Source organism: Echinops telfairi, unplaced genomic scaffold, assembly GCF_000313985.2.
Source record: "Echinops telfairi isolate 266 unplaced genomic scaffold, ASM31398v2 ScPeMD7_7458;HRSCAF=8496, whole genome shotgun sequence".
Classification (NCBI taxonomy): Eukaryota; Metazoa; Chordata; class Mammalia; order Afrosoricida; family Tenrecidae; genus Echinops; species Echinops telfairi.
The window spans coordinates 3,629,005-3,642,367 of NW_022111358.1; the positions used below are offsets into that span (position 1 = coordinate 3,629,005).

The following is a 13,363-nucleotide window of genomic DNA, read 5'->3' on the forward strand; positions in this document are numbered from 1 at the left end:
AAAAGGAAAAAAAATTGACTCTGGACCCTCAGCCCAACTTGGTCAGGGTATGACCCATGATCAGATAGATGACCCTAATACTCCAATTTCCATAAGGGCAGGCCCAAGTTAGTTCTTGGGCTGGCCAGGATTATTGAAGCAATTCACTTGGCTAAAAGATAAAGCTATTTTGCTGGTCAGTGGTCAGAAAGAATTCCAGGGAGGCTATGCGGGGACTCAAAATGGATTGAGAGCTCTCACTGTAAATCATAGCCCTCTGCAAACCTAGTGCTTGAATACAGAACAATTGGACAGTTTTTTCATGTTTATTGAAAATAGCATAAGTCTTTGTTTTCGTTGACGTCGTTTGCCTATTGTCATTTTGGAATACTTGCTTTTCCATTTCATTAGCTTATGTATGGTGATGCTAACGCTTTGGTAGATAGGTGGAGGTTTTCCTTCCAGTTCGTCATAGGCTATTTAATTTGATTTATAACTTCTGAAGCAAGAAAGTTTTGCACTTTTATGCAGTCATTATCCCAACCTCTTCTTATTTCAACCTTTGCTATCTTCCCCTGAGGTAGCAACAGCCACAAATCAAAGGACGTTCAGGCAGTTCCTGAAGGATTATGGGCTTACAGACAATTCCTACTTGCCTGTGATGTTATGTAAACCTGCCCTCACTTTGAACCAACCTCTGCTTACAACAGATTCTTCATCACAATCACCTTCACTTGCTGCATGCACAGCTTTTAAGTAACGGAAACGTTTTCAAGCCTTTTTTTGCACTAGCCCCCTGGCCGTCGGGTGGATTCTGGCTCCAGTGACCCACCCTATAAGATAGACTCCAACTGCTCCACAGGATTCCGGAGGCATGTTGGACATCTTCATGGGATCAGACAACCTCATCTTTCACCCATGGGGTGGCTGGTGGGTTTAAACTGCCAATCTTGAAGTTGGCAGCCAATTGTTTAGCATATGACACCACCCGGGCTCCTTTTCTTGCACCAAACTGAGTCTAAATAAAAAGTGTATGTATCTCTTTCAATTCACCTCCAAATTCCACGTAAAGGCTTAAAGACACAGCTAAGAATGAATCCAGGGACATGCTTGAAAAGACCTCTTTGGAGTTTTAAAAAGCAAAAATGTCACTTTGATAAGTAAGGTGTGCCCGACCCACGCACTGGTCTTTGCAATTGCCTCAGAAGAACTGACACGTTTGAGCAGTTGGGGAAGAATATTAAAGATACCACGAATTACCAAAAGTACGAACAAACCTGTCTGAGGAGAAATGCAACCAGAATTTTCCTGAGAAGCAAGAATGGCAAGGCTTCAATTGGCTTACTCGAGCCATGTTATCAAGGAAAAATCAGTGGCTAGAAAGGGCATCACGTTTGGTAAAGTTGAGGGCCCAAAGCCCCCTACGGGAAACCTCAGTGAGATGGATTGACACGCAGTGGCACCAATGGACTAAAACACCAGTGCGCATGAAAATGGTGCAAGACCAGGCAGCACTTCTTTCTGTTATTCCTAAGGTCCCCATGAATCAGAGTTGAGTCAACAATTATATATGGTGGTTTCCAGCACTGTATGGTACTTGTCCTCCTCCTGATGGTCTTGTATATCTGTTTCCTCATTCAGGCAAAAACTCCCTACGTGTCCAGTGCCTTAGAAGAAGAGTGTGATAAGGTAGAAATCTGAAACAGCAGCTAATCTTTGGCTTTTATTTTTAAGAGGCTTATCCTTGATATGGCTTAAGATAGCGAACCAGGTGTACTATGCTGGCTACTCGCCCCTCTCAAGAGCTCAGGGAAATAAAAGGCAGGTAGGTCTTAGCTTCCTTGCTATTAGCTGGGAGCCTCCCGTACTCCTAGAGTTCTCTCTCGATCTTTGTACATAGCCCCCTAATAGCTCAGAACCAGTAATGGATGCCAAATCTTTCTCACACTGCCATTTCTCTGACTTCTCTTTGTCAGCCACCTCTCAGGACACACAGCCGGGAAAGGGTTTTGAGAACTCAAGTGATTAGATTGGGTACCACTAGCTAATTTAGGGTACTCTCCCCCTCTCAGGGTCCTTAATCTTAATTTCACCTACAAAGTCCCTTTTGCTGTGTAAAGTAACATATGAGGGTATATACCCCCAAAAAAGCACCGTACCCCTCAAATTTGTTTTAAATTTGTTTACAAAAGAAACTTATCACCTTCAAAGTACTCTCCATGACACACAATACATTTGTCAAATCGGCAATTCCAATCTTGCAATTCCATTTTTCAGTCTCCTCTGTTTGGATGGCTGAGAGCATCCCCCTTATTTATTTCTTCACCTTTTCTATGTCATTAAATCACTGTTTTTTAATGTCCCTCTACATTTGCAGAAACAAAAAGAAGTCCCACAGAGCAAGGTCAGGTGAGTAAGGTGCGTTGGGTGAGAGGCATCCTGTTTTTGCCCAAAACTGACTCACTGAGATGGCTGCATGAGCAGGTACATTGTCCTGGTGGCAAAACTAGTCCCCCATCTGCCACAAATCAGGCCTTTTTTTGTCACACTGTTACACCGTCTTTTCAGAACCTCTAAATAGAAAGCTTGATGAGCAGTCTGACCTGGTGGAACAAACGCCAAATGCACTATCCCCCTCACATCAAAAAAAAGCAAAAACAAATGAGCATCGTCTTGATCTTTGATTTCACTTGATGAGCTTTTGGGGGCGAGGTGACAATGGTGTCTTGCATTGGCTTGACTGATGTTTGCTTTCAAGGTCGTCAAAACAGCACCATGTCTTGTCACCAGTAACGCATGACCTTGGGGGAAAAAGTCTGGGTCACTTCAGAGCTGTTCTTTCAAAGCACGGCGTGTTTCCACTCCACTCTCTTTTCCTGTCGGTCAGAACCCGAGGCACACGTTTCACAGCCGCCCTCTCATTCCCAAATCTTCTGCAAGAAATGGGCTGAACCGAGCTCCACCATCGTGCAGATCACTCCCCATCTCTTCAATGGTCCATCGTAGGTCTTTGAGCACAAGTGCACGAATCTCGTCGACATTTTCATCCGTTTGGGAAGTTGATGGACGTCCAGAACAAGGTTTGCCATCCATTGACTTTTCACCGTTTTTGAAATGAGAAAGCCACTCATACACTTGAGTTTTCCCCATTGCGCTGTCCTTGTAAGCTGTGTGCAACATCACAACTGTTTCTGCGGTACTTTTCCCTAGCAGGACACAAAATTTCACAGCCGCACGCACTGTTCTCTTAAATGGGCTATCATCGAACGAGGCTGCTTTTACGAAAAAACTCACTGGGAAAGCCTTCCCAGGCGACACCACTGGGTGCGCTAACTCAAAGTGAGTTGCCCGATGTTCACCTAGCGCAGGGGTTCTCAACCTTCCTAATGCCACGACCCTTATACAGTTCCTCATGTTGTGGTGACCCCCAACCACAAAATTCTTTTTGTTGGTACTTCATAACTGTTATTTTGCTACTATTATGAATCATCATGTAAATATCTGCTATGTAGGATGTATTTTCATTGTTACTAATTGAACATAATTAAAGCATAGTGATTAATCACAAAACAATATGTAATTATAGATTGTGAAATATTTATTTCTAATGACAAATAAATGAAATTTTGTCTTGAAGCATGGTGTAGCATGGGTAACAGTCTCAATAGAACAGCAGTAAACTATATTGCTACATTTTGTGACAGTCTGAGTAAAAAGCCAACGTCAGTGCGAAGGTTCAGATAGCTTCTGTTCCGATAGCTTCTTTCTCACCAGATCAGAAATTCTCGGGGCAGTCTTTGCAAGAGCACAATGAAGATCATGTCCCACACAACAAGTCTACTTCTGTATTTAGACTTGATCACCAACAAGCTGGAAAACCCTGTTTCACAAAGATATGTTGTTGGAAATGGTAAAAGAAGGCACAACACAGTCTCAGACAGAATAGGATATGACTGCAAACATCGATCCAGAATTTGTAACTGGCATTCTAGAGAAATCAGTTCTTGCTGCATCACTGTTAATAAGTTCAATAAACTCCTCTTGTGCTGTCTCAGGAACATCTTCAACTTTGACTGTGAACGGGCTTCTGGCAAGTGCAAACGGAGTGTCAGGTAGATTTGGAAAGTACGATGAAATTTCATCTGCAAGTATGTGCAAGTGTTCTTTCACAGAAATTATCATCGTAATCCTTTTGTCTGGTTCAATGTCACATTCCTCAAAGAAAGCAGATAAGGTAGGCAACATTTAAATTTTATTTTCATCCAATTTTTTGTTTTGTTTTGCAAAGCTGAAGTTTCATCTGGAATGATCAGATCTTTTCAGACAAATCAAGGCATGTTGCATTTGGTCCTTGTAATGATAAATTTAACTAATTCAAGATGGCAAAGATGTCAACCAAGTAAGCTATTTTCTGCAGTTCACCTTTTTTTATATCATTTTATTAGGGGCTCATACAACTCTTATCAAAATCCATACATACATCAATTGAATAAAGCACATTTGTACATTCATTACCCTCATCAATCTCAAAACATTTGCTCTCCACTTAAGCCCCTGGCATCAGCTCCTCATTTTCCCCCTTCCTCTCAGATTCCCCCTCCCTCATGAACCCTTGATAATTTATAAACTTTTATCATTGAAAAGTGCTTCGAACTGCGGCCTTGCTTTCTGATTAAAACACATTTTGAGTTTTTCCTCCCAACAACCACCTCACTTCAGTGTAAAATAGCAGAGCATTGTTCAGCGCATCCAATTCATTGCACAGTTGTGAAAACAGTTGACTGTTTAAAGCGCTCGTCTTTAAAGAATTGACAGAACTTATGATGCTTTTTATTACTTCTTGTAACTCTTGTGGCAGTGTCTTCAATGCTAATATTTGCCGATGAAGGATGCAGTGAGTTCCAATGACTTTTGGTGGCTCATTCAGTACCAAATGTTGAAGTCCAGATTGACATCCTAGCATAGCTGGAGCACCATCTGTGCAAACACCACAAACCTTTCCCCAAGAGATATTTTGCTCTTTCAGAAATGAACCAACTGTGTCAAATACATCACATGCAGTAGTTGTCGTTTCAAGAGGTTTGCCAAAAAGAAACTCATCTTTAAAGTCACCATCATTAATATACCTCATGTAAACCAGTAACTATGAACAGTTTGCAACATCTGGAGATTCACCAAGCTGGATGCTAAATATTGGAAGTGGAGCAGATTTAATTTTCTGGATTGCCTGATCAAGAATATCAGCAGACATGTCATCTATTCTTCTGCGGACAGTGTCGTTAGATAAGGAAATTGCACTCAATTTCATAACAAATTCATCTCTGATCATAACTCTAACAATGTCTTTGGCCACTGATGACAGTAAATCTTCAGCAATGGTGTGAGATTTCATAGCTCTGGTGATTCTGAGTGCCACCAAATATGAAGCTTCAATGGCTGCTACGTTTTATTTGTGGTACTTGCCACCAGTGTCAAGTCTGGCTTTCTTGAGTCCATCAGCTTTGCTTCTCAAATAGTTGGTATCCTTGCCGGCAAAGCTTGGATGCTTGCTATCAAAATGGCATTTTAGTTTGTTTGGCTTTATAGATTCGGCTAACAGAACTTCATAACAAATAACACATTGTGGTTTCTCAATTCCTGCTGTAATTATTGAGGTAAAACCATACTGTGAAGTATCCTCACTATATTTTCTTTTCTTAACATTTGTCTCTACACTGTCCACTGTCATGGAATGATTTGGTAATGAAAATAATATATAACAATAGCTTTAATAATACAAAAAATGATACATGGCATAGTTCAGTCAATACAGTTCATTAAAGTTTCCTATGATTTACCAGTCTATGTTTTTTTACATACCTGTTACAGTCACAAGGGGGCAGTATTCACATCAGCCACAGCTGAATATAAAAAGACCATCAGCATCCAGATTAAGTTCCCATGGTACAGATGTACATATATTTTTAGTAGTTGATGATTTTACATCTACCCAGTAATTGTAATTCATGAAGTGTCATTCTACCTCCAATACTGCTTTCAACACAGTAGCTGCTTTTAACAGAGTAGCTGCTTTCAACACAGCAGCTGCTTTCTACACAGTAGCTCTCTGCACATGTCTGACTGGTCTGCATAAGTACATTATGGCGCCAACCCTGTCACATACACCTGTATTTGTATGGGGTGTTTGTGTTGGGTTGATGTGATGATGTCATCATGCCGGTACTCATATGTTGGCGTATCTGCATGTGGGCAGACCTACCTGGAGATGGATAAAGGAGCAGTGTCTTGGTTCCAAAGACCATTAGAAATAGGTATTTTCCAATGGTCTTAGGCCACCCCTGTGAAAGGGTTGTTCGACCCCCAAAGGGTCAAGACCCACAGGTTGAGAACTGCTGGCCTAGCAGGGAAAATGCATACTACGAAAGCCCCGCCCAATGGAGCTTTTTATTGGTGTTTTTTTTTTTTTGGTGGTGGTGGTGGAGCTCCAACTCATATTCATAGGTGCTGGGGATTAGGGGATGGACCAGTTTGGCGACATTATTTTGTTTGCCACAATGACCTATATAAAAAAGCTCAGTATTTCAATTAACTACCAGAGTTAGACAAAATGCTTTTAAGTGATATACTAAAATAGCGTGAGTTTCATACTTAAGAAAATTTGAATCTCCTATTTTCCCTCCTCTATGGTTATTATAAAGGAGCCCTGGTGGTGCAGTGGTTACATGTTGGGCTTTGGTCCTCAGGATCAGCAGTTCAAAACCACTAGAAGCTTTGCAGGAGGAAGACTGGGCTTTCTACTCTCATAAACAGTTAGTCTCAGAAACCCACAGGAGGTCAGCATTGACTTGATGGCAGCAAGTTGATTTTAATTTTATTTTTTTATGTATATTATCAACAGAACAAGAATCCTTTTCTGCCATGATGCTGTACCTTTTAGGAACATGGGGATGGCGTGCAGTGGAACACCTCAGAATCAATCACTGATAATTGGTTGAAATCAGGGTGCCAAAAGAAACAGATGGCACATGGGGACTAGGTAAGTTGGGGGGAATTTAATAAGGGAAGTTTATGAAGTGTGGGCAGTGTTTGGAATCCCATAGCTAATAACTTGGGAACCTGTTATCATCCTTACCCCGAAAAGGAAGAGGAGGAGGAAACAATTAGCAGACATGGACAGGACAGCTGTATGGAGAGGGCCGTCTGATGGGAACGGTGACTTTTAGGAGAGGAGAACAGCCAGCCCATAGCAAGTAGGCAGGAAGTGGGCCTGAAGCATTACTATCCCAACCTCACTCTCCATCTGCCCTGCAATTGCTTGTTGGTGCACTCTCATTGGACAAACCCAAACACAAGATAGAAGGCCCAGGAGCCCATCAATGCAGTCAACCTTTTGAGGCACAGAGGAGCTAAGAGAAGAATACAGAGAGGATCTGGATGGACTGCGGAAGGGGAAGAAGTAGGGAGAGACCTGCTAGGCATAGAAGAGACCTTAGTTCTAATACTAAGACATCACTGCAGTGTCTCCCACTTAGGATAAACCTCTGTCTAGGGTCTTTGACAGATAGTCGACTCCACGCAGGCGATGGTTGCTGGTAGGTTCTCTTCTTCCCTCTCCTTCTCTGGGGGAATATCTTCTTCACCTCCTTCGTTTTCCAAGGGCCAGAGGTGGCCTTGTCCTCAGAGTCACAGTTCTAAAACGACTCTTTTGCCAAAACAACTCGTCTTGTAGACTGCTGTGAACCATAATTTTATCTCCATGGCAACATCATCTCCCTGAAGAGCCTGACCAGGCACTTCTTAAGATTGGTGGAGATCATCTAATGCAAGATGACTTGTGTCCTTGCGAGAAGAAAACAAGGGACACAGTAGCACCTGAGAGACACACAGAGGCTGGATGGCCTGTGACTCCAGATGCAGAGACTGGGGGTATGAGCCACAACTCAAGGAATCCTGGGGGGGATACTAGAAGTTGGAAGAAACCAGAAAGAAACTTCCCTAGGACCCTCCCAAGAAAGCATAGCCCTGCCTGAATTAGGGCTCCTTAGCTTCCAGATTTTGGAGAATACATCCCTGTTGTTTTAAGCCATCTGGTTTGCGGGACTTTGTTATGACTAGGAAACTAATATAAAAAGCATCTGGCTTGGCCTGTAGAGAAAGCCCATCGTTAGCTGGAGAAAACAAAGTCCATGTGCAGAGAGAAGCAAAGATGAGGACCAATGAGAGAAGCAGCACCAGAGAGCCCAGATGGCAGCTAATCCCTGGATCTGGTCACCGTGGAAGCCCCCTTAAGACCTGCTCTTTCTTCATTTGGCCCGATGAGAAAATGTGGCACAGACCATACCACTCACAACAGAGGGTTTTGAGCTGAGGCCACAGGAAAGCTGTCCTTAGATAGCTCAACAGTTAGCTGAATGTGGTCTTTACAATATTTGCAAGACGCTCACATCTCCAAATGGTTACCCCAGAGAGGTGTGACACTGTCTAGCTTTGTCTACCTGTTGTGGGCCAAGCTCAACAAGGTACGTCGTGATGGTGTTGATGTTGGGCATGATGCCATAGAGCCAGCCAGTGCCGGTGATGATAACATGCAGGATGTGCTCCCGGCTGTGCACATAATGATAGGCAGCGCTGAAGACGTTGGCAACGCCCTGCAAAGAAAGAGAATCAAAATGGGCTTTTCTTTTGAAATAAAATAACTAGTCACACAGCAATTGGATTATCTTTTGGTTGTTACTATAAAAATATAGATAACACAATCTATGGCAATCCTTCTTGTGTGTTCAATTCCGTGAGACTAATTACATCAATCATAATATACAACCATCACTAATATCTCTTACCAAACATTCCACCACCATGAACAGAAATGCACTGCTTCCTAAACAACGATTTGCCCTTTCCCCCTCCTTCTCCACCCTTGATAGTCACTATTAAACGCTGATCTCTCTACATTTGCCTATTGTAGGAATTTCACGTTAGCGAGATCCTGTACCATTTGTCCTTTTGTGATCGTCTTGTTTCTCTCACCATAGTGCTGTTAAGGTTCGTGCGTGCTGTGGCATGCATCAGGACTGAATTTCTCCTTATGGCAGAGTAATATTCCATTGTTCGTGTAGACCCCATTCGGGTTTTCTGTTCCCTGGGCGTCTATTGTGAATAGTGCTACAATGTTTGCATCGCTGCCTTTTAAGTCTCCTGGATATATACCGAAGAGTAGAATTTCTGGGTTATGTGATAGCTTTATGTTCAACTTTTTGAGGACGCACCAAATCGTTTTCCATAGCAGCTGTACCGTTTTGCATTCCCAACAGAACAAAGCAGAACTGCTTCATGAGATAAGGAATAAGGGTTCCTATTTCTCCACGTCATCAACAACTTTTGTTATTTTCTGCTTTTATGTTTTGAAATCTTACTCACTGAAAATTCATTATCACGGAGTCAATTTTCCAACTCACAGTGACCCCGTAGGGCAGTGGTTCTCAACCTTCCTAATGCCGATACCCTTTAATACACTTCCTCATAAAATGATTTTCATTACTACTTCATAACTGTCATTTTGCTACTGTTATGACTAGGGTGACCCCTGTAAAAAGGTCATTTGACCCCCAAAGGGGTCACGATCCACAGGTTGAGAATAGGGTTTTTGAGCCTGTAAATCTTTAGAAGAGCGATAGACTCAACTTTCTCTTGTAGAGACCTGGTGGTTTTGAACTACCATCCTTTCAATTAGTGGTCCAACCCTTATCTGACAGTACATCTAGGGCTCTTTGCCAAAAAGTAAAATCAAGCTCCTTATCATCAAGTCAATTCTGACTGACAGCAACGCTGTAGGACAGAGTAGCACTGCCCTTGTGGGTTTCCAAGACTGTAAATCTCTACAGGAGCAGAAAGCCTGACCTTTCTCCTTCAGAGCAGCTGGTGGATTCAAACTGCTGACCTTGTGGCTAGCAGCTCAACAAGTAACACATTATGCTACTAGGGCTCCTATTGTCCTTGAGTTGATCCCAACTCACAGAGATCCTATAGAACAAAGCAGAACGGCTTCATAGGGTTTTCAATGCTATAATCTTTAAGACAGAAGATTGCTACCTCTTTCTTCCTTGGTGAGGGTGAAGTGGTATCTCACTGTGGTTTTAATTTGCATCTCCCTAACGGTTAATGATATAGATCAAAGATTGTAGCTTCCATATGGATTACAATTAAATTTAAGGAAAACAAAATTCTTTACCAGTGGAGCAAGAGACAACATCCTGATAAATGGAAAAAAGATAGAAATTACTGAGAATTTCATTTTACTTGAAACATGGGTTTACAAGTAAGCCCATGGAAGAAGCAGTCAAGAAATCTAATGACGTGTTGCATTAGACAAATCTGCTGCAAAAGACCTTACAGTGTTCAGAAGCAAAAACATCACTGTGAGGATTGAGGGGCACCTGACCCAAGCCAGGGCATCTTCAATTGTGTCCATCGTCTGCATGTGAAAGCTGGACCGCGAACAAGGGACATTGTAGAAGAACTGACTCATGGTGCTGGTGAAGAATTTTGACAGGACCATGGATTTCCAGAAGAACAAAGATCTGTCTTAAAGGAAGTCCAACCAGCATACTACTTAGAATCAAGAAGGGGAAGACTTCATCTCACCTACTTTGGACACGTGATTAGGGAAAAACAGTAATTGAAAAAGGACACATGCTTGGTAAATTAGAGGGTTGGCAAAAAAAAAAAAAAGAAAGAAAGAAAGAGGAAGACCTTCCAGGAAATGGATGGACACAGTGGCTGCAGCAATGGCTCACACATAACGATTCTGATGGCGGCACGGGACGAAGCAGCATTTGAGTCTATTGTACGCAGGGTTGCTATACACTGGCGCTGACTTGACAGCGCCGAACAAAGCATAACTAATGGAAATGAGTATCTTTTTTTGTGGGCCATTTTTATATTTCTTCAGTGAAATGCTTTTGCAGATCCTTTATCCATTTCTCTGTTGGGTTCCTTGTCTTTGTGTTATTAAGTTGTGACAGTTCTTGATATAGTGTGGCTATCAGAATCTGACACATGGTTCCCCCCCACATTTCTTCAGATCTGTCTGATTCCATTTCAGTTTGTTGACAAAGCCCTTTGATGTAAAGAAGTTTTACGTTTTGAACAAGATCCCACTTATCTACTTTGGTCTACTTGGTGTCGTATCGAGGAACCGATTGCTAATTTGTGAGAATCTACCTCCTACATAGACAGTATTCATCAGTTGTCAAAAGACAGTGTCCCAGATTCTACCACGGAAAAAGGATCACCAAAGAATCATAGGTGCCATGAGAGTTCTACTATAAGATCTACAAACTTATTATGTTTCCTGATGATCGACCAGTGAAACGTATGATGTTTGACACCAGAGAATAGTAGCAGAAGTCAAACTTTGAAATGAAAAAGAAAACCAGAGTTTTAAAGTCAAGCACTAATGTCCCTCTTGAGCAACAGATCAAAGCTGCCCTTATTTGATGCCAATATTACTGATTGTACTTTTACATGGCGATTGTCATCAGAGCAAGAGTATAGGATGTGTTCCAAGGGCTTGTCCCACATCAGATTACACATTCCTCCTTTAGGCATAATGAGACCCTGTTCCCCAAGGAGTCCTTAGAATGCCTTAATATTGTTGTCAAGAGAGTCAAGAAATCAAAAATTATTTAAAATGATCAGCATTTTATGTCAGGACTCAAGGCACCATGAGAGTCTTTACCTCCAAGAGATAGAGAATTGATTTAGAATTCTTTTTGACATGTTTTATAACAAGACTATTGCAGTGGAGCAAATTATTTAATATGGTTCTAGCAATAGGCTGTGTTACTCTTACCAAACAACCTTTACCTGATGGGTCTCGGTAAGAAAAGGTGGGGAAAGAACTGACAGGATTCAGTCGTGAGTCATTGTTGGCAGGGTTAATGGTGAGGGCCATCCTTCTGGGTATAAGATGAATTAGCTCAGCACTAAAAAGGGGGCTCTCACTACTAACAAGAGAGAAAAGCTAGGAGTGGAGTGCATCCTTAGGATCCCAAGATTCCGGCATGTTGAACCTTGAGCTAGGAGGTAGCTGTGTACCAGAGGAGCAACAGAGGAATGGTAGGAGCTAGAGCAATGGACTTCTCAGCCCACAGAGCAAGTAAAGCTCAGTGCTTTGGGGCACGGGGCTAACTTGTGGAATAGGATACCTCCAGGCACTTAATCAGGGGAGCTGGGTTTGCTGACCCATAGAGCTAGAGCTGAGGCCGATGTAAAGTGGCATGCCCTTTTGGAATGTATTGACACCCTAAAATCTTTGTAACATTGCTTGAGCAAGGCAAAGGCCAGGCCAAAAGACTGAGGGCCAGAAAAAGGCCCACCCGTGGGCACAACAGAGACTGTTTTGTCTGAACACTAATGACAGCAGATCTGATGAGCTGCGGGACGACATCAAGATATCACTCATGAAGAAAGAAAAAGGTCATTGAAAAGACAAAGAGAGAAAAGTTCAAAGTGGATGTCTGAAATTTGCTCTTAATTGTAGAGTAGCGACTGTATTCTAACCTAATAACTCCCTAATGAACCCCATAACTCGAGTATCCTTTGTGGGTTCTGTATGGTCATTGCGTGACTTATTAAACCCGGCCGAGAAGCACAGTGTGCACAGCTGGCTGTTGTCAGGTGCTGGGGAGTCGATTCCAACGCACAGCGACCCTGCGGACAACAGAGTACAACATGGCCCAGTCCTGCACCATCCTCACATTGGCTCTTCTGTTTGAGCCCAACTGATGCCACTGTGTTAACCCATCTTATTAAAGGTCTTCCTCTTTTTTGCTGACCCTCTGCTTTACCAAGTATGATGTCTTTCTCCAGGGACTGCTATCTCCTGACAACCTGTCAAAGTACACGAGACAAGTCTCACCAGCCTTGCCTCTAAGGAACTTCTGTTCTTTTGGCAAATCATGGTACTTTCAATATTCTTCACCAGCACCATAAGTCAAATGCATCAGTTCTTTTGCAATATTCCTTATTCATTGTCCAGCTTTCAGCTGCTCCTATGTAAGTTCATGTTGAAGCCGAAGAAAATTAAAGCAAATCTACAAGAGCCAAAATTGGACCCTGAGTATAACCCCTCTGAATTCTGAGACTATCTCAAGAACAGATTTGCTGTATTTAACATTTATGACAAAAGACATGATGAGCTGTGGGATCACATCAAGAACATCATGCATGAAAAAAGCAAAAGGTCGTGAAAAAACCAGGAAAGAAAGAAAGGATCAAAGTGGATGTGTCAGAAGAGACTCTGAAACATGCTCTTGATTGTGGAGTAGCTAAGACAAATGGACGAGGTGACGAAGTCAAAGAGCTGAATAGAACATTTCAAGGG

The 13,363-nt window shown here is 42.3% G+C and overlaps 1 protein-coding gene across 1 annotated transcript in view; it reads right to left on the bottom strand.

Annotated features, from left to right (window-relative positions):
• The window catches only part of EFCAB5 (EF-hand calcium binding domain 5), a 138,727-nt gene that overhangs the window by 26,842 nt on the left and 98,522 nt on the right, over nt 1-13,363 (bottom strand). Inside the window, exon 16 of the mRNA XM_004707321.2 lies at nt 8,475-8,627. Within this exon, the coding sequence (XP_004707378.2) occupies nt 8,475-8,627 (153 nt within the window). The remainder of the gene's footprint in view (nt 1-8,474; nt 8,628-13,363) is intronic.